This window comes from Leptodactylus fuscus, chromosome 3, assembly GCF_031893055.1.
Source record: "Leptodactylus fuscus isolate aLepFus1 chromosome 3, aLepFus1.hap2, whole genome shotgun sequence".
In the NCBI taxonomy this organism is placed as follows: Eukaryota; Metazoa; Chordata; class Amphibia; order Anura; family Leptodactylidae; genus Leptodactylus; species Leptodactylus fuscus.
The window spans coordinates 207,586,327-207,607,294 of NC_134267.1; the positions used below are offsets into that span (position 1 = coordinate 207,586,327).

General features: G+C 43.1%; 1 protein-coding gene across 2 annotated transcripts in view; it reads left to right on the forward strand.

Annotated features, from left to right (window-relative positions):
- Window positions 1-20,968, forward strand: part of TRAPPC12 (trafficking protein particle complex subunit 12) — an 80,365-nt gene that overhangs the window by 18,817 nt on the left and 40,580 nt on the right. For both annotated transcript variants that reach the window (XM_075269110.1, XM_075269111.1), the window contains exons 4-6: window positions 9,567-9,680; window positions 11,518-11,656; window positions 19,686-19,798. In XM_075269110.1, coding sequence (XP_075125211.1) covers window positions 9,567-9,680; window positions 11,518-11,656; window positions 19,686-19,798 — 366 coding nt within the window. The remainder of the gene's footprint in view (window positions 1-9,566; window positions 9,681-11,517; window positions 11,657-19,685; window positions 19,799-20,968) is intronic.

A 20,968-nucleotide genomic window follows, 5' to 3' on the forward strand; every position in this document is an offset into this window, starting at 1 on the left:
GGTATACTATACTATGTATGTATTTCGTGTTCTATTTAGGTGCCTTTGACTGACTTCTTTTTCTCCTCTAGTCTTTTTGTTCCAAACAAGGCAATGTGGAGTTCAGCTGCTATGCGGAGGGCTGGAAACATACAGTGTGCAATAAGGGGAGCTATGAAATATTAAAAAATCAGCTTTGAGTCGTGAGAGCGTGCGGGTATACAGTGACCTGGATTTGATGTTTGCTGTATTATTGTGAGGCTCACCGCTGTGTATAAACATCATCCATTTATTTGTTCCGTGCCCTATTTTTTTTTTCCCCGCTGTTGTCTGGTGTGCACCGAGCCCTGCTGCGTTTTATACACTCATTCATAATCCGGAGGCAGCTGCAGCGTTTTCTGTAGTATGTATTGAAATACCGCCATCATTACTACTTGTGCGCTACTTTGACTTTCTTTGCCGCTTCATTCTTCTTCTTGCCATTGTAATGATTGGCGGTAAGAAGGTTTTTGGTTCCCCTGATCAAAAGAGGCTGGTTTTGTTAAATGTATCTCTTAAAGAAATACTCTGGACAAAACTTAAATAAGCTGTTATACTTAAGACTGTATGGTATGACGCTGGGATTCATGTCACACACCCACCCTGTAGGGCAAGATCACATGGCGGAAAATGAAGAGGAATTTAAGGTGGACCTCCTCTACGCATTTTCCATCCTCCTACTCCTCATAGCCTGGATGAATGAGCTTGATCTATGGACTGTCTTGAGTCATGGAATCCGCAGCAAGATGGAGCAGGAGGCTTATTTTTTCAGCTTCCTGCTCTGATCTGGAAGGCTGAAAAAGGGTGGTATATGGCGCTGATTTAGAGGTGAAATCTCCCTCAATCATCAGATTTCACTGTGCGAACACGCCCTTAGGGTAAGTTCACAAGTAGTTTTTTGGTCAGGATTTTGAGGCCGTATGTGCCTCAAAATCCTGACCAAAAAGACGGCTCCCGTTGAAATCAGATTTCCGCCTCAGGTTTCGATCCAAAAATCTCTGTGTGAACTTACCCTTAGACCCTGTCTGCTCTTCATCAGTTCAGAGTAGAGTTACTGGATTGCTAAATGAGTTGGCATAGACAAAGCACAGGGGACTATTGTTTATCATTGAAGAGACTCATTGGGGTATTGAAACTTAATGCTCCATGGAAAAAATATTCTTATCCTGCCAGGTTGGTAGAGTCAGTAGGCCAAACCACAGACTCCAATTCCTTCACAGATGGCTGAAAGCCAAGGTGAGTCAGAAGTCGTAAACCTCCTCTAATTCACTAACAAAACTGGTGATATAATTCCTATGAAAATAAATAGGTAACAAATTATACATTTAAAGGGGTTGTCCAGGCAAAACTGGCCATTAAATATATTATTTAAATAGTAAAAACTTTTTACTTACCTTTCCTTGATGCTCCGGTGCCTCCCAGCGCAGTCTGGTCTTCTTTGTTCAGTGTTGACTTGTGGCAGATGTCTCAGCCACACATGACCATTGAGGACAATCAGCGGCCTCAGCAAAGGGCACGAGATGTCACTGCCTGTAACATTATGGGCCTCTCCCTGAGGCCTACTGAGGGATCCAGGACGTCACAGGCGGCGAGCAGTTTCACTCTTAGAAGACGCCAGATCAGGAGCACTGGACTGCGCTATGAGGACATCGCTGCACCAGGGACAGGTGAGTATATTTTTTCTTCTGTTTTTTTTTTTTTTTTTTTTTCCAACTCTCTCCGCCTGTATAAAAATTTACAATTTGCCTGGATAACCTATTTAATTATACATTATTCATAATTGTTTCCAAAAAAATTAATTTAATTCAAATTTTTTTTTTTTTTTTTTTTTTAAGCCACAAGTTGGTAACATTTTTCTTCTGACCCCTCAGCCCTGCACTCAGCAATCTAGAAACCCTACACTGTCCTCGGAAACGGTTCCATTATGGGTGACTCAGATTTTATTGGTGTAAGCCCAATCAAATTCTAATTGTGGAGAAGTATTGCTGAGTCCTGCTATAGTGAACGTTGCGATACACCTTAGAATAATGTCAGGCGAACCTGCCGACCAACTATTGTGTATTGGGGTGTCAAGGACATGATGGCGGATGTTGGGGATGAAAGAAAGAGCAGGTGGTTGGATTTTCGTATTCCCGAAACTTTTGTTAACAGGGGAGATGGGCTGCCACCAGAGATGTCTCTGTCATGGAGAACACAAGCAAGCTTGGCTGAACAGGGTATGCATGTGTACGGGGGGGCTTGGGAGTGATGGCTGTTCACTCCTTGGGCACTCAGATGTATAAATGGTGTATGACTACTTAAAGGAGCTGTTCAATTTCTTTGTTGAAGTATCTAATCGTCGAGGGACTGAAAGACGACTGGCTACTATACAGTGTATACTATACTCCACAGTGTATAATATACTCCACAGCTTCAGCTCTGTATATTATATAATCTGGCCCTGAAAAGCTGATCTATGCGGGGGCTGAGAGTTGGTTTCCCCCTCCGTGGTGGTTCTATGGTCGGCAGAAGACAGATACCTGTGACACTGCTAATCCCTTCTTCCTAGTAGATGGAAGGTAATGAGTGCTTTATCTTACAAGTCTATATTAAGTAACCGCTGTGAAGCTTCCGATGATGTCCTGCGCTTACATGTGGTGGGGAGGCCATCGTTTCCTACTTGGACAGAGAAGAGCCTGACGATAAAGCTTTCCCATCCAGCACGTTTCCGCATATCACGTGTTAATCACCCATAGATGGATCTGTCAAGCTTAGAAGGGTCAATTGCTGGGTTGGCGCTGAGCAGGGAATAGACGGCTGCAGCGGGCTGCTAAAAAGCTTTTAATGGTATAATGGAGAATCTGCGCACTCTCATTTCTATAGAAGAGGAACACCTCGGGAAGGGTTAATAAATGCATTTTGCAGAGCTGTGCCAAGGTGCTGTAGCGGTGTAATTTATGATGGAGAAGAATGTCATGGCTGCTGGAGGAGGACATTTTAATCACCTTAATGGTGTCACATGTACAGTTAATGGCCCCCTTTGAGTCTTTGTTTCTGGGGAGGGAGTGCGCACAGGTACTATTAGCAGTGTCTGTGGAAAATGTGCCGTCCCCGTGCAGGAAGGAATGAGCGGGATTGTAATTCCACATTTCATTTGTAGTCGAAAAAAAATGCTGGTTTTGTATTTTTTTTATGAGATTTTTTTTTTTTTTTTAAAGGGTGGCATTATATTTTGGAATCTTATGGGTTTTTTTTGTGTTTTTCATGATCAGAATATTTACTTGCAGTATATTTTTTATATTTTTTTAATTTATTTTAGCAATGCGAAGGTTAGTCATTGACATAGGTTCCTAATCTTGTCCTCATTAGTATAGTGGTACGTATCCCGGCCTGTCACGCAGGAGACCGGGGTTCGATTCCCCAACGGGGAGGCTATAACTTTACTGAAATTTCCCCACTGTGGGACTATTAAAGGATTATCTCTCTCTCATCTGCTATGGCTGATCTAGTCACCCATGTCTAGGACCTGCCCCCATGTCTAATATCTGGGCAATTAACCACAAAAGCATCAAAATCGAAAAGTCATGTCTATTAGCCAACATGAATTTGCGCATCTCAATTCATTTAGTTTGGATATTTTGCATTCATGCCGTCCTGTCTTGGGCTACATTCAGATTTCCAAGTTGCAAAACAGTTGTAGTACCGGAGGGAGGATGGGGGTAGATATAATATGTTCCGACACTGTGGAGTTGCAAGTCCAAAACCACTGACACCGACTCCGGTTTTCCATATTAATTCTTTATTCATTCCTATGAAAGTGAATATGCAACAAACGGTACAAAAGTTGTAAATCCCTCCTTTCCCTAGAATACATATAAAAGTAGAAAATGACTGTGATACACAAACACATTAGGTATCCCTGTGTCTGACAGTGCCCAGTCTACTGAATATAGGGGATCTGCAGTGCTCCTGTTCCGTCGGGAAGGGGTTAATAGGAGCACTGCAGATCCCCTATATTCAGCCGGCTGAATTCCAAGTGGGGGAAAAAAAACAGTCCTCAAGCTCAGGGGAGGGGCAGACAGACAACCAAAACAGCCCCTCCCCTTTCCCAGCAACTACTGCACCCAAAAACTCCGACCATTTTAATTTTTGAAATTCTCCAGTAGCTGCTGCATTTCCCCCCCTCGGCTTATACTTGAGTCAATAAGTTTTCCCAGTTTTTTGTGGTAAAATTAGGGGCCTCGGCTTATATTCAGGTCGGCTTATACTCGAGTATATATGGTAATGGAAAAAAAAAGTAATTCATCATTATATTTTGAAGCCAGAGTTGGTAACATTTTTTCCAAAATTGGTCCCGACCATGATTACTACTGCACACTCCTGATATTCAACTTATCTTCACCTGTAGGTCCAGATAGTGTTGACAAGAGATGAGCGAGTAGTATTCGATCAAATACCTCGCAGCCATAGGAATGCATGTAAGCGGCCAAAGACCAACAGGTTAAGTACATCAAACATTCACTGTGCTTAACCCCTCGGTGTTCGGCCGCTTACACGCATTCCTATGGGAGCGAGGTATTCGATCGAATACTACTCGCTCATCTCTAGTGTTGACATCAAGCTGTCTGCTTTAGCGGTAAGGCAGCGGGGCTAATCACAAGCAGCGCCAAAATTTTGCTAAATCTTAGTCACATTGGGCATCATTTTATCCGCCGTCTATGGCGCTGATACAAATTCGTTATCTTGATACCTTTAATGATATGATGTTTTTTTCATAAAACTATATTGTTTAAAAAAAAAAAAAAAAACCCTGTTAGAACATTACGACATGGCACACATTATATATGAGGGCTCAGTGCTGACATTCCCTTGAGGCTTATAGTTGGCGGTGAAGTAGTTTTAAGAAATAGTTGGTATGGAGTAGATTGAGGAGTTTCCCAAAAAAATATGGAGACAGATGGTCGAGGATGCAGAGCCAGCATTCTGTTCTTCTCAATTTGGAGAGGACTTACCGTACCTGAAGAGGAACAAAAAGGTGGATGTCGATAGAGAGGAAATTAGAGACGCAGAAAAGTGAGAGAACATGAGTGGATTAAAGCGATTCTATCATTTAAATGACAATTTTTTTTATTTTTTTTGTTTGTCCCTAACTCGTAGGAATAGCCTTAAGAAAGGCTATTCTTCTACAGGCCACAAGAAAATGGCTGCTTACACATCTTACTGTCATCCCAAAGCCTAGAAGATTGAAACCCAGGATGGAAGAAGACGCGTGAAGAGGCGTCGCTAGAGATTTCTCTCACAGCCTTGGGGACGCCCTCAGTGCTGTTTGAACGCTGAAGACCGCCCCCAGTGCTGGGAGACAACTCATTTGCATACCGAAGAAAAACTGGTTTTCTACCGAAAAGGCGGCACGGAGAAGACATCTAAAGGTAGGAGAAGAATAGCCTTTCTTAGGCCAAAGCCCCACATTGCGGACGGGACCCACATCTGGGGCAGAGGCCCATTCAAGACCACCCATATGTCAGAAACCTGTGTGCCTGTACATATATATATATATATATATATATATATATATATATATATTCATATATATAATGTATATACAGAGAAAGAGAGCGGTTTTTTTTAAATTCAAAATGAAATTCTATGTGGCATTGAATCCTTTACGATGACAGACATAGCAGCCTTTTGTCAGAGCTATATGTCATTATTTCGCAGCGTATGCCTCCAACTTTAAGCAAAACAATACTAGAGCCTAAGGCACTGTTCACATTAGTAACATGGCAGCGATGCCAATTCTGTCTTATAATTCATACTGACGAATCGTGATGGATCCCATTATTGGAGTCTGTCAAGTTTTTGTTGGGTTTCTTGTATTTTTGACAGCAAGACAAGTGCTGCAGATTTAAAGGTAACCTGTTAGCAGGTTTGGGGACACTTATCCTTCTCCAAGTCCTTATGCATTAGTGATCTAATGGTTCTTACCTGCCTATGCCAAGTCTGCCTCTCCTGGGGTTAATTAAAGCGTACCTCCAATTATATTATAAGATCACACTTGAATGTAATAAACTTTGTACTATATCTTATTAAAGAAATCCATTTCCTCCTTCACTTATTAGACTACTCTCTTCTTCCTTAGAATCATGGAGTCCAGATCTCTATTCATCTTAGATACAGAAGTCTATGGAGAGGGCAGGGGGACACTGTTTCTTGATTTATTGCCTGTTCTCTGCAGTGGTAAAGTCTTATCTTGACACCTATCAGTGTTAGAACTTCAACACTGTGCATATCATTTGCCAGTCAATCAGATTTCACACGTTGCGGAAATGCCGCTTTTTTTTGTTGTTGCAGATTTTGCTGCTTTTTTTGAGTCAAAGTCAGGAGAAGCTTGAAAAGGAATGGGAAATATAAAGGAGGCTCTTAGACATTTCCCTTCTGTTTAATCCACTTCTGGCTCAAAAAAAAAAAAAAAACACAGCAAAATCTGCAACAAAAAAACCAATCTGGTGTTTTAGCTTTTAAAGGGAAGTTTGTCGCCAGAACCCAGCCCCACAGATACTTAGGTTAGGATCATCTGAATCAGACAGTGTCTTTCCTTTGTGAATTGCTGCCTCCGTTGCGAATTCACCATTTTTGTCAATATGCAAATTAACTCGTGTCACATTTGGAAAGACCCTCATGGCTCCAAAGAGATAAGCGGCAACGACCTCATTGTTCCAAAGAGCTGATTTGAATGTTGGCAACAAACAATATCTCTGCAATGGAGGAAGTGATTTACACTGTGTGATTGTACCTATCTGCGGGGTTGGGTTCTGGTTGACAGACTCCCTTTTAAAGTAACAAGGGAGCGATGATGGGTTGCTGGTGGTGATACTGCCACATATCCTATGCCTGATGGTCGTTGTGGGATTTTTCTCTGTTCGGTTCAGATTGCCGCGTGGAGCGCCTACGGCATGGGTAAGCGCTTTCATGTCCTGGAATGACTGGTAACACAACAGATGCTCGTACAGAGCTCCATTACAGCAGGATAAATCACCATTCCCCCTCAGCAGCCATGTAAAGAACACGGCCTTACTCTGCCTGCTCAAGTAGAGAATTTCACATTTCATTTTTTTTATGCAATTTCACATAACTTTTTGCAGCCACATAAATTTCTCCCACTTCTAGGTTACAGGTATACAAGTTGCACTGTAGAGGATATACACACACTGTATATACATAGACAATGAAGATACAAAGGGTGTTTCCAATAGACCAGTGGTTCTTAACCTTGTTTGAGGTACCGAACCCACCAGTTTCATGCACATTCACCGAACCCTTCTTTAGTGATAAATCAAATATGATTTTTTTCCAAATTCAAGACATAGGTATATGTCTTTTTACTGGTGCACAAAATCAACCGTGCATAGGGCCTAGGGTTCCATCGAACCCTGGTTAAGAACCACTGCAATAGACATGATCATTGTATAGGCAAAACAAACTTGTCGGTCATCGGCTTGACTGGGCATGGTATTGTTTGACTGGTTTCCCTTCTATTATTTCTCTCCATAGCAGAGGGAAGTATATTATCAGTGGCGGTATATCCAGGTTTTTTTTTTCTCATTCGGGGGGGGGGGGGGGGTGTTGGCTTTTGGATAGTCCATAAATAGTTGAGGCTGACACCGGACCCTACAGGGATCAACTGGTCAGGGGAGCACCCGGTCTCTACGAATAGTGGATGGAGCCAGATACGGAAAGCTCTGTGCCCTGTATAGTGATCGGGCGCCATTAATGCAGCTCAGCTCCTACCAAATGTGACCTATCCTGAGGATATGTTATATATAAAAAGCTCTTGTGGTCTATCTTGGGAGATGGGTTCAAGAGGATTTCTGATTGTATAGGAGGAAGGATAATTGAAGAAAGAAGCATTTCTTCTAAGAAATATTTCAAGGTTTCTTATATTTGTTTGAACTTTTGCTTTATGAAAAGTTAGTGACCATTTACTATAGTGACACTGAAAATAATTGTGTGTATGTATGCTTATAGTATTATTATTTGAAGTTTATTATTATATTATATAGTAAGCAAATTAGTGACATTACGTATTTATAAAAAAAAAAAATATATAAAACTAATTGGCTTCCATTGTAATAAAATATTATATTGATGTCTACTTACCTGACAAAGGCCAAAAGTTTACACTTTGGACCTCTTTTGGATGAGTGGAGCCATATGGGTACAGTTACTATATACCCTGGAAGGATATATGCCAAAGTTTGGCTCACGATGTGATGCTGAATATATAAAAAGGACTGCTGTACATATTAGGCTAGCGTCACATCACCTTTTTACTATACTGCTATGCATCTGTTTAAAAACGAAACAAATAGAGCAAAAAAAAAAAAAAGTATTTTTCAACTTAAAAATTAATAAATCTATTAGATTATATTATATAGTTTATAATAAATATATATATATATATATATATATATATATATATATTATAATTTATTTATCAGAGTACTGGCTTAGGCGGCATTCACACAACCGTGTACGTGTCGCCGGGCCGTGATTAAATGGCACAGGCAGCACATGGATGTCATCCGTGTTCCACCCGCGCTTCCACGACTTTGTTCATTTGGGCCAGTGAGCACAAGCGGCCAAACAGACAGGAATACGATTTTTTTTTTTCTTTTAATGCCTACATTGTCCTAGTTCCTGTCCCACCTCCCCTGCATAGTTATTGGTGTAAAAAAGCGCCAGGGAAGGTGGGAGGGGAATAAAATTTTTACTGCATATGTCGCGTGGTATTCAACAGAGTACGAATATTTCGAATACCGTAGTATTCCTGAAATTTCCCCAAGGTGGGACTATTAAGGGATTATCTTATCTTATTCGATCGCATACCTACTCAATGGAATACTACTCGCTCTTCTCTGTACATGATGTCTTATTGTTTAATATGTGCGCATCTCTCTCTTTTTTTTCTTTTTTTTTTTTTTGTAAAACAAGAAAAAGATGTCTGCCATGTTTTCCTGTCTTTTAGAAAAAAAAAAACCTGCTTTTTTGTTTAAGGGGTACATGAGCGGTATAGTAAAGCATAAGCCCTGACCGGCCCCAGACTGAGGTGTTTTTATTCCATGCTATGGAAGGACTTTCTTTCGGAGCCTCCGTCCATGATTTATAATGTTTGACTATAAATGATATTTATTAAGTAAAGAATCCTCCAGTTCTCTCCGTTCTTTTATTAAATTCATTTCCAGGCGTCCTCCATTATCTATGCAGCGTGTGGCTGCTTTCACCCTCAGTAAAATTTAGGCCATTAACATCTCTGCAAATGAAGGGGGGTTTACTGTGTCTAATATTGTTGGTGTCTTGTGCTCGCTCTAAACAGCGCCTCATGCTTGGCTTCACTTACTGCCTAATTATACGTACAGCTTTGACAAATGACATCCCTGGCTTTTCTGGCCATCTTTACTGACCTTGTCATCATTACTGATGACTAGATCGAGCCGCTTCAAGCAAATGAAGCAGCTGAGCGTTTTATTGGCATCATTTATTAGTTACCATCTTCTGTTCTCTTCCCACAGAATAGTAAGAATTGGCGGGCTGCAGTCGACCTGAGTGGGAGGCTTCTCAATGCCCATGGGCAAGGGTATGGCAAGAGCGGTCAGCCGACTAACCACACCACTGACTCGCTGCAGGTGAGATTGCTATTTATTGCTTGGCCGACTGGTTTCAATAAAGCACTAATTTAACAAAGAATAATGGAGCGACCGGTCCGGTCCGAGCTGTCATATCTATGCCGTGTGCTAGGATCTTATTGTTTAGGAGAGGACGCTGCTCCATAGTCTTCCTGTGCTGGAGGTCCTTTTTAATGATGTGGCCCTCAAGGGTAATGGTTCATAGCGTGTGCTTTCCTTAAAGAGGACCTTTCAAGTCCTCAGGCACATGCGGTTTTATATACTGCTAGAAAGCCATGAATTCAGCGCACTGTCAGCTTTCCCATTATGTGCCCCGGGGCTGGAGATATCGGTGCCGTTACTGATCTCTACCCACTGTCAGAAGGGCGTTCCTGACAGTCTAGCTGGGCTGTACTCGTACTCGTCCATAGCTCTGTACTGTCAAAGGGGGCTGCCCTTACCGCCCAGCGATGACGCTAAGCTGTGAAGAACGCCTCCCAGTCTATGGACGTTGTATACAGTCTATACTGTGTATACAGTGTATACAGTATATAGTATCTATACTGTGTATACTGTCAGGAACTCCCTTCTGACAGTGCGCAGAGATTGGTGCCGTTATAACATCATCGATATCTCCAGCCCGGGCGACATAGGCTAGTCTGTTTTCTAGCGGTATATAAAACCGCATGTGCCTGAGGACCTGAAAGGTCCTCTTTAAAGGGGTATTCCTACCAAGATGACCATATTATAGTTTGCAGTCAATTAAATATATTGTAAATATATGAGAAACAATTGACAATGACAACTTTTCTTACACGTGGGACTTATCCTTAGGATACGTCATCAAGAATTGTAGGCCAAAACCCCCTTTTAAGTGTATATAGATGGCACAGAAATTTATGGCTGCTTCTCTATATGCTGTGCCCCACCTGGCAGGGATTTGAAAGATGGGTTATTCTTAAATTTACAAAAAAAAAATGGAAGGGTAAGCCTAGAGACATCCCAGCTAGGTGGGCCGTCTTGTCCATTCGGTGTTCCTCTTAGTTTCCTGGGTAAATCTACTTGCATGTGACAGTTTGGCGCTTGACATAGCCTCGCTATAAACAATATAACAATAGCGCCACCTGCTGACACTGATTGTAATCACAAGTTGCCCCCCCAGGAAATCTGTCTGGGCAATTTGGGACAAAGGCCCTTTAGTGACCTAAATCACTCTATTATAAAGCCATCCATGCCCGCTATAAAAATAAAAAGCTTTATACTCCCCCCTACCCTATGGTGGGATTGATCGTACAGCCCTACTACCTGTACTGTAGCTGTAACATACCGTACACCTGTATATCCATCACATGGGCAGAACATACAACATTACTTAACTGTACAGATGTATAACCGCAAGAAGAGATCTTAGAAACTGGGGAATGTATTTTTTTTTTAGGGGGGGGAGTTGCTGTTTTTTGGGCCAAATCCAAGAGTGTCTTCAACTGGAATGGAGAATATATAAAGGAAGCTCCTATTCTTCCCCCTTCTATGAAATCCACTCCTGGCTTTGGCTCGAAACAAACTAAAAATACTGGGTACTGACCGGAGCTGATGCCCCGCCCACCGGAGGGGCCAAATGGGCAGGTGATTTTAAGGTGTGGCTGTTGGTTGTCACAAAGGTGTAGGGATTTGGCCATATGTGGTTCAAAACAGATTGTGTTGTATATTTAGGTGGAAGTAGGTCTATTAGGAGGTATTTATGACCATCCATCAAGAGGCAAATGATACTTGGGACGGTCAAGACACACAAGAGTCCTGTAATGGTGAAGAATCCGTAGTAATGGCCGACCTAACCAGATATCTATGTGTCTTCCAGCTCTGGTTTCTCAGGCTCTCCTTGTTGGTGAAGCTTGGACTGTTTCAAAATGCCGAAATGGAGTTTGAACCTTTTAAAAACCTCGACCAGCCAGATCTGTACTATGAATACTACCCGCACGTGTACCCGGGGCGCAGAGGTAAGCCACTAAATGTCATGAAGATGCGCAAAAGTCACTGTTGGGAGTCCAGTGGGAAGGTTGGGATGATGCATGGGCTGTCAAACAGGCCAGATATGATACTCAAAGTTTTCTAAAAATCAGTAGCAGCCTGTACTGCCCATTTTTGGGTTTGGTTTGTACAGACCTTGCCCTCTTTTGGGCTGGGGCAAACTGAATGTGACTGCAACTTTGGGACAATCACTGCAAATTCAGGACTGTTGGCAACTGCGGGGGATGCACGGACGTGTCATATGAAGGGTGCGCCTGAACATACCCAGTACATGTAGACTTAACACTGGGGGCAGGGCCTAGTTTACATTTTAGAATTTCTGTGTGCTCTGATAGGGAGGTAGATAAATATATATATACCTTTATGGAGGAAATCTTCGTTACTCGCACATTCCTCACCGAGAGGTGAAATAGTCCCGATAATAGCAGGAGACCTCTTTCTGTCACTTTCATACTGCAGGGGAAAATCTCCTTCACCTAAAGTGCCCGTCTGGGAGCCATTGGCTTTTCATTTCTTCAATTTGCATCTTCCTTCCCTTATAATTACTAGTTTTCCCCGTCTGCTTTTTCCGAGCGCTGCACAAGAATCATTTCATTCTCGGCTCTCTCCCATTCATGTGCAACCTTCAGCTATTCCTCTTCCTGACAATTCAAAGGCTCAGTATTCATGGCGTGTGGTACAACAGAAAGTCATTTCTGTCTCGCTTTCTTACTGTAATTCCTGACTTCTTGTTGTTTCTCGGAGTGAATTATCTGATACCATAGCTACCAGCAAACTGGTATAGTATGATTCATCAATTGTAATTATACTGTAATATTCTACAATTCCCTTTTAACTTCTATCCAACGCTGTGAGCCTCCTTTCTTAATGGGGTTAGGCTATTGCAGACACTTATTACGTAACCTGTGGACAGCAGTGTCTCAGATCGCTAGAAGTCGGACCACTTTGACCCCAACAATCAAGGGGATGGGAGCCAGAAAGTCAGTCCGCGTCGTCATGTCATGTCAGCGTCATGTGAATTAAAGGGATCCTATCATTGGATACCCTTTTTTTCCCTCAATAACACATAGGGATAGCCTTAAGAAAGGCTATTCTTCTCCTACCTTTAGATGTCTTCTTCGCGCCGCGGTTTGGTAGAAATCCAGGTTTTCTTCGGTATGCAAATGAGTTCTCTCGCAGCACTGGGGGCGGTCCCCAGCGCTCCAACAGCACTGTTGGTGTCCCCAATGCTGTGAGAGAACTCTCCAGACTTCTCTCGCAAGCATTGCTGTTTGAGCACTGAGGACTGCCCCCAGTGCTACAAGAGAACTCATTTGCATACAGACGAAAACCGGGATTTCTACCGAATGGCGGCGCAGAGAAGACATTTAAAGGTAGGAGAAGAATAGCCTTTCTTAAGGCTGTTCCTACGTGTGATCGACAAAAAAATGTGACTTTAATGATAGAATCCCTTTAAGGATATCCCTACGTGTTATCGAGAAGAAAAAAAAGGTTATCCAATGATCCCTGCACCAGTGCGCTTGCATAACCCCCCCTCCGTTCACGTCTATAGGGGATTCCAGGATCACAGTTTCTAGAAGCCCCATATACATGAATAGATCACCAGTCGCACAAGTACACTAGCACTTAGTTTACATGGAGGATGCAGATTTTTGGGACCTGGCTCTCCTGATATTGGGGTCTTTGTAGATAAGGGATGAGTGTTTGTAATGGCAACACCCCTTAAAAAAAATGGAGGGGAATGTTTGTAGGACATCTAGTCAAATAGTGTTTTTGTGTACTATTGAGGTATTTTATGGGGGGGGGGCAAAGAACTTCTGGTACAAAGACTATTGTACCAGAAAGGGGCTAAATCTGTAAAAGGGGTTAATCACTTTCTCAAGAAATCTGCAAAATGCCGTAAACTGGTGGGTAACTGGTATGGGAAGCCATAACATCCCTCTTTTTTTTTTTTTGCAGCAGACCAGTTCATGCCATTCTCCCACTGCCTTTTAGGTTTTTGGGTAAAAAGTGATTACTAGTGGATGCCACATCCATAGCAATCAAAATGGCGGCATTACACGGTTTATCCACTGGACGGATTCCCCAGTTGCGTTCTCTTTTGCGCTGGAAGCATGTGCTCAGATACATGAGGCAGAATCTCTTAGAAAAGAGACAGAAAATGTATAGAGATTGTATCGAGACTTTTCCAGTTCACGTCCATCCTGAGCACAATGTCAGAAGTAGGGCTTAGCGTTGAATGGCGTGGCGGATAGGAAGTCAATATATAGATTGTAGGGGATAGTAGTAGTGGGGAGCAAGATGGATGACTGACAAGCACATTCATTATGGATAAGAGTTTAGGATAGACCAATGACTATTGGCAGCGCCTTTGACGTTACGTCAATGAAGACGTAAATTAGTATTTCTGTTGTGTCTTGGAGGTGAAAGCATCAGGTATCTCAGCACTTCTAACGGTAAGCTAAAAGACAGCCTTTGTTCACTAAAAGCAACTTTCTCTTCAGAATTTCAGAGTTATTGAAATCATACTTTTATGTATAGGATTGGAAAGTCTTACATATTCATAGCCTGTCCTTAGGATAGATCATCAGTATGTAACCAGGGGAGTCCAACACTCAGGACCCCCACTGATCAGTTGTTTGATGAAATTATAGCATTCGCAAGTGCCGTGGCTTTTACCCCGTTCTCATGGCGTCACAAAGGGATGTGGTTGTAATACCAAGCACTGCCTCTTGTACGTATGGCGCTGTGCTGGTATACAATGGAGTGACTGTGGCACTCGCCCGAACTGGCAGGTGTTGGACCCCCAACCATTACACATTGATGACCTATTGTAATTGTGTTAGATCATCAATATGTAAGTCCAAGAAAATCCCTTTAAGTACCCCCTGGTCTGATTTTAGACACACAATCTTTATTCTAACAGTTGGTGGTCTGCTCTTAGGGGTGTCTTGCAGCAGATTATTTCCCTTTGCACATTGAAGTAGAAATATGGAGGGTTTGTGTGTTCATGTAAACAGTTTCCACTCCTTAATCTTGGCTGCCATCACCAGCCGCCATACTACTACTCCCAGCAAGTGCAGCCACCAGGTTACATTTACATGCAGTCTGTGTTTCTCTGGGCTGCTATGCATATACCCTCCCTCTGCTGCTGCTGGATCTACCCATAGCATAGGTGCACCACCCATCTAAGTTACTGTGCACACCTGCAATCCATTCCCAAAGTATCCGAAGCGTTTACAAGTCTGCTTCACTAGCTACTCCCTGCCTGAGCAATATAGGTTCACAGGTTTGCTAGTTCCTGCAAGGGTATCTGCTGGATTGTCCTGCATTCTGACTGGTTTCCTGTATATTGACCTCTTGGCCTGTTTTTTTAAACTCCGTTTCTTTCTGATTCCTGTTACTGACCTTGGCTGGTCTTTAACCACTGAATCCATGTCGCTCTCCTGACCTTCGGCCTGTATTTGACCCCTGGTGCTACACACTAATGTCTCTGGGGCCTTCAGCTAGCTGCCACCTATACTGGCATCATAAAAGGTAGCAGCCTGGTATTCTGGGGGTTACACCATGATGGGGTGGCTACTTATACAGCTCCCTTGGGAGTGGCCCAAAGGCAAACAGTCACGTCCCCAATTTGCTGCTTGTTACATAACCTTTTCTTTTTGTAGGATTTTACAGAATTACAGGTTATGATTTTTTTTTTCTGCTTTCATCTCCTTGTCTCCCTGCGGTAACTTTCTGCTCTTGTCTTGTTGTGTTCGGGGTCTCTGCGCCGACATGTAAAGCTGACCTTTGTCCCTCATGAACTCTTATGACGGAGCTGTCGCGGCACATCGCTCATTGTTCTGCATGGCAGGCTCCTATCTGCGGGCACTAATTAGGATGCGCGGGGCCTTGGTTGCGGCAGGACTGCGAGCTGCCTTGGGTCAGGTCTGCCTCTTCAGTTTTGTAATAAAGCCCCTTGTGTTTCCTAGCGTTTTATCATTACCCAGGATGGCATTCTGCTCACATGCCCTGATCACACGCTGCATTGTCTTGGCTGCCTCTAAAAATATCTCTTCTGAGCATGGGGGGTGGGGGGAGATCCCGGGCGATCCATTTCCATTGCTGCCCTATTATATGTATTTGTAGGAAAAGGAACCTTGATGGTATATGGCTGCAGAATTGCCTCTGTGAAATGGAGTAAGACAATGGCCTAAGCTTGGAGGAATTCTGCTTTTATACATTGGAAGTGATCTGCTATAACCTATGTATTACTGATGTCCATTGCAGTGCTTTCTGTATATACCTCTGGAGGTGGATTGATGAGCCCATCTCTGGTCGTTCCAAAATATTACCCGAGGTCTGTCCATGCCAAGATCTCTGGCCTTCTTAAGGGAGATAATATCCTTTGTCTGCAGCAAGTGGAAGCATAATGTGTCTAGACGTACCCATAGAGAAGCCATCAGTTAAGGGCCAGGTCCACCTTTGCCAAATTTTCTTTTATTCTCTTAGCGCGAACAGAATGAAAAATGAAAGCGCTTTTTCATAAGTCTTAATTAAAAACGTCCTACCGTTTATGTCTCTAAAGCTCCTGTGCAGACTGTGCGTCTCCATTGTAACAGACTACAAACATGCTCTGTGTAGTCTGATTCTGGGATCCTGCTTTCTTCCATTTGTCCTCTCCTTCTGACTAACATACTGAATGTAAAGGGGGTATTAGTTTATTTTATTTATCTTTAATGTCGATTAGACTTTACTTGGGGATAGGCCATCAATATTAGATCTGTGGGACCTCCGAGGATCAACCGGCTTGTATCATGTTGTACCTTTAGGTACTGCAGTGCTGTCCCATGGACTTCAATGGGGCAAGGCTGAAGTACCTAAAGCTGCAGCTATAATATGTAGGATCCGTGAACAGCGCGGCGCTTGACATGTAAACATAACTGGGATCCTGGTCACCCTGGAACTGCTGATCTTTGGAGATCCCGGATACCAATTATTGGATCCTCACAGTTCTCATATTGATGGCCTGTCCTAAGGATAAACCTAAGGAAAGTGAATAATCCCTTTAAGGGAGACAATTACTGAAAGTATGAGACTGCAAAATTGTCTTCCCAGAATTTTTTTTTTTTTTTTTCTTAAATGTAGATTGTGAGCCCCACATAGAGCTCACAATGCACATTTTTCCCTATCAGCATGTCTTTGGAATATGGGATGGAAATCCATGCAAACACGGGGAGAACATACAAACTCCTTGCAGATGGTTTTCTGCCCTTGGCGGGATTTGAACACCAGGACTCCAGTGCTGCAAGGCTGCAGTGCTAACCACTGAGCCACCGTGTGGCCCCTTCTTCCCAGAATTTGTTTGCTGTCTGTTACCGTGGAGATGTATAGTCCGCAGAGGACTGTAGAATAAAAATGTTAGGAACTTTTTTAATTATGACTTTGTTGTTTTTAAAGTACCCATACTACTTAGAGGGCGTTCGCACTTGCGCCTGTGTCCACCCACCGGGTCTCCGTCCTATTCCCCAGGGAAATTGGGTAGGGTACGGCTTCCCAGTGGTCAATTTTAAAACCCGTTCATTTGAATGGGTTTTTAAAGTAAACCGCCAATGTCCGTATGCGGCCTCTCCGCGTGGAAACCATTCTTTTGGATGGACACAAAGAGCTAGTTCACACGTAAAAACCTCCTGGCTTATTTTGGTCCTGAAAAAAACCGCTTCCTAATTAGGAAGCTTTTTTTTGACATTGCCAAGCTTTTTTTTGAGCTTTTTTTTGTAAAAACCGCTTCCAAAAAAAGCCAGGCTGTTTTCCCCTCCCATAAAGTGAATGGGCTGAAAAAACTGCTAGCGGTTTTTTTCCCACGCGGTTTTTTGCAAAATTTGGTAAAATATGGCAATGGTTTTTGCCTCCCATTCACTTCTATTGCTTTTTTCAGGCGGAAAACGCCTGAAGAAAGGTCATGTCGCTTCTTTTTTCTGCTAGCTGAAAAATAACTAGCGGGGAAAAAAAGCTAGCGGAAAAAAAAAGCTAGCGGAAAAAAAAAGCTAGCTGTTCACATAGGGCTCCATTGTAAAGGGGCTGATTTTGAAGCAAAATCCGCTGTCAAAAAACTCCCCTTTGCCCACGTGTGAACTAGCGAGAGGCTGCAGAGGGACACCAGCAGTTTGCTTTAAACACCCATTCAAATGAATGGCTTTTAAAACTGACTGCCGGGAAGCCGTCCCTTATCCAATTTCCCCAGGGAATAGGACAGAGACCCGGCAGGCGGACACGGGTGCAAGTGTAAATGCCCCCTCATAGTTATTACCAGCAGGTGGCGTACCTTTTGTCAGTCCAAAACAGTATTTGTTTCTGTGGTCACCACTAGGTATTGTGTTTGGTTCCTGTCACCCTTACAAATCAGCCCCCTTGATCGCTGTCTACTAAGTTTTTGGGAGAATGGACGTACAGTGTTCTAGAGTAAAGAAATGGAGCTCTGTACTGTTACAAGCTATGTACACCTTGGGGGCAACACTGTGGCTCAGTGGTTAGTCTACAGCTTTGCAGCGCTGGAGTCCTGGGTTTGAATCCCACCAGGAACAACATCTGCAAGGAGTTTGTATGTTCTCCCCGTGTTTGCGTAGATTTCCTCCCATTCTACAAAGACATACTGATAGGAAACAAAAAATGTACATTGTGATCCCTATATGGGTTGTCCTCTTATAAATAGCTATGTATCTCCATGGCTACAGACTACAAACAATACTTGTGCTGTCTGACCCCTTCATTCTTCTCCACACTCCTCCAAGCCTCGTCACATGCATGAAGCCTCATGGAGGGGATTTATCAGGAACAATGTTTTATGTTATAATGGGGTCCGCCGTGTTTTCTCCAGTTTTACGCTCTAATTTCCAATTTTAGGCGGAATCTGTGGCAGAGACTCCAACACCGATGTGACCCTTATCTGAGTCGTCTTAGGGCTAGTTCACATGAGGCTAGTGACTGCGTACTTTGGTCCTGATTTTGGGCGGGAAACCGCGTCAGAATAGGACCAAAATGTGCCTGCTGCGACTATCGCGGCTTGCGACAGTTGCGGCTTCCTGCTCTGGAGTAGGCCCAAATGAATGGTGCTGTTGCGAGGTGGACACCTAAAGAAAGGGAGGTTCGCTTCTTTTTTTCCATGAGTGGGAGCATACTGCTCACGGAAAAAAGAACGCTATCGGTCTTCTCAGACCTCTATTGTGAGGGGGCGGACTTTGAGGTCGATTTGGTGTCAAAATCTGCCCCCTCTTGCTATGAGTGAACAAGCCCTAAAACGCAAACAAGTGTGTTTTTTCACGGCTAGCACACTGACCCATTATTTTCTTTGGTCTCATACATGCCTGTTACATGTATGGGGCTGTGACCTTTGGGGCAAACAATTCAGGACAGGTCCTATTCCTGTCCATATGGAGGCCCCGGCTCACCGAAGGAAGTGTTTGGAGCTGTCGAGGCACAGATATCATCCATGTGCCAGCCATGACATTTCACCATGTCTATGTGCACATAGCCTTTCCCGTTAATGGCTTAACAGCCCCAAAAGTTAGTTTGTGTACCCGCAATTTTAGTTTCTTCTTTTGCTTTTTTTTAGCCATGCGAATAACTTGACCATGTGCCATCATGAGAATCTGCATATACAGTACATTGACAGTACTATATTGGGACCTGAAGGTCTACACAGGCAGTGTACCATATATAAAAAAGCAGGCGGCACACCAAAAATTGTGAAAAAAGTGAAGGAGGTTTATTGCCTCATACTGTGACGTTTCGGCTCCAAGAAACAGGCTCTTGGAGCAGTATGAGACAATAAACCTCCTTCACTTTTTTCAAAATTTTTGGAGTTATATTGAACGGGACAAATCCTTTTTCCATTGGTGAGCACCCTATGATTAGACTGGTGCAGTCATATATTTATTTTGTGTAGTGTATACTGTATATGCATTAAATATATCCTTATTTCCTATGCACAGTTTTCATTCATTTCTCTATCTCTAGGCTCCATGGTTCCTTTCTCAATGCGGATTTTACACGCAGAGCTGCGCCAGTACCTCGGCTGTCCTCAGGAGACTCTTGACCGGCTGCACAATATGAAGACCATTTGTCTGAAGGTAAGTCAAAAGTGTCTCTCCGAGATATTGATCATTGTAAGGGGAAAGACTGTCTCCCTAAATGCTTTGGATAGATGGATTGCTGGATGTTTGCAGATAGATGGATATTCTCATATAAACCATTTATGGCCTAGCCAAAGTAACACACTTTAGGTTTCCCATTTCTCAAAGGGATTGTCTTTCACTGGACCCTGCACAGTAATGGGGAAGGGAACCTAAATCGCACTACTATTTTGTTTTTCATATGACGCTGGGTTCACACCTGCGTTTGGGGTCTCCGTTCTATGGTTTCCGTCTTCTGCATGCCAGAAGACGGAAACCATAGACCGTGCGCGGCGGTGAGCGTTTTAGGCTCTCCGCCGCGAAACCAGATTTTTTTATCCGGACACAGAGTACTGCATGTCCGACTCTGTGTCCGGATTATAAAACCCGGTTTCGCGGCGGAGAGCCTAAAACGCTCACCGCTGCGCACAGCCGGACATCTCTCTCACCCATTCAAATGAATGGGTGAGAGAGACTCCTGCAGGTTTCCGTATCCTGCCTGTGTTTTAGGCAGGAAACGGAAACCTAAGTACGGAGTGCCGGGCCGCAGATGTGAACGAGCCCTGATGACAGACATCTCTGATAATTGAACTTGTTGGTTTATTTTTGGTCTTTATTCACATGACCTTTTTTTGAAAGGCTATTTTAAAACCCCTGAAAGTCTATGGGTGTATTCACATGGGCGTTTTTTAGTGTGTGTGGGGTTAATCGTCAAAACTGACAAATATTGGAGTTTTCACTTTTTTGGATGTCTGTTCTTACGGTCCATTAAAAAAACAGACTTGTGAATACACCCGCACACTTTTCTGAGGTTTAACATGGACGTGTGAAGTCCTGGATCCAAATAAAAATTATTATTAGGGGCACGTGATCCAGGGGTGCATGACATCATCCAGCGGACCAACAGATGTGTGTTTAAAAGGTGTCTGCTCAGTAGAAATAAAAAGCGTGATATGAACAGTCCCTAATGCTTGAAAAAGTGCCCTTTACTCTTGGGATAGTTTTATGTACTTGCAGAGGTGTGAACAGAGCCCCATGAATCTGCAGCAGATTTTTTTTTCTACTGAAAAAGTGCCCCATGTGGGACATCTCATCACTGATGTAAGATTTTTATGTTTGATAATTACT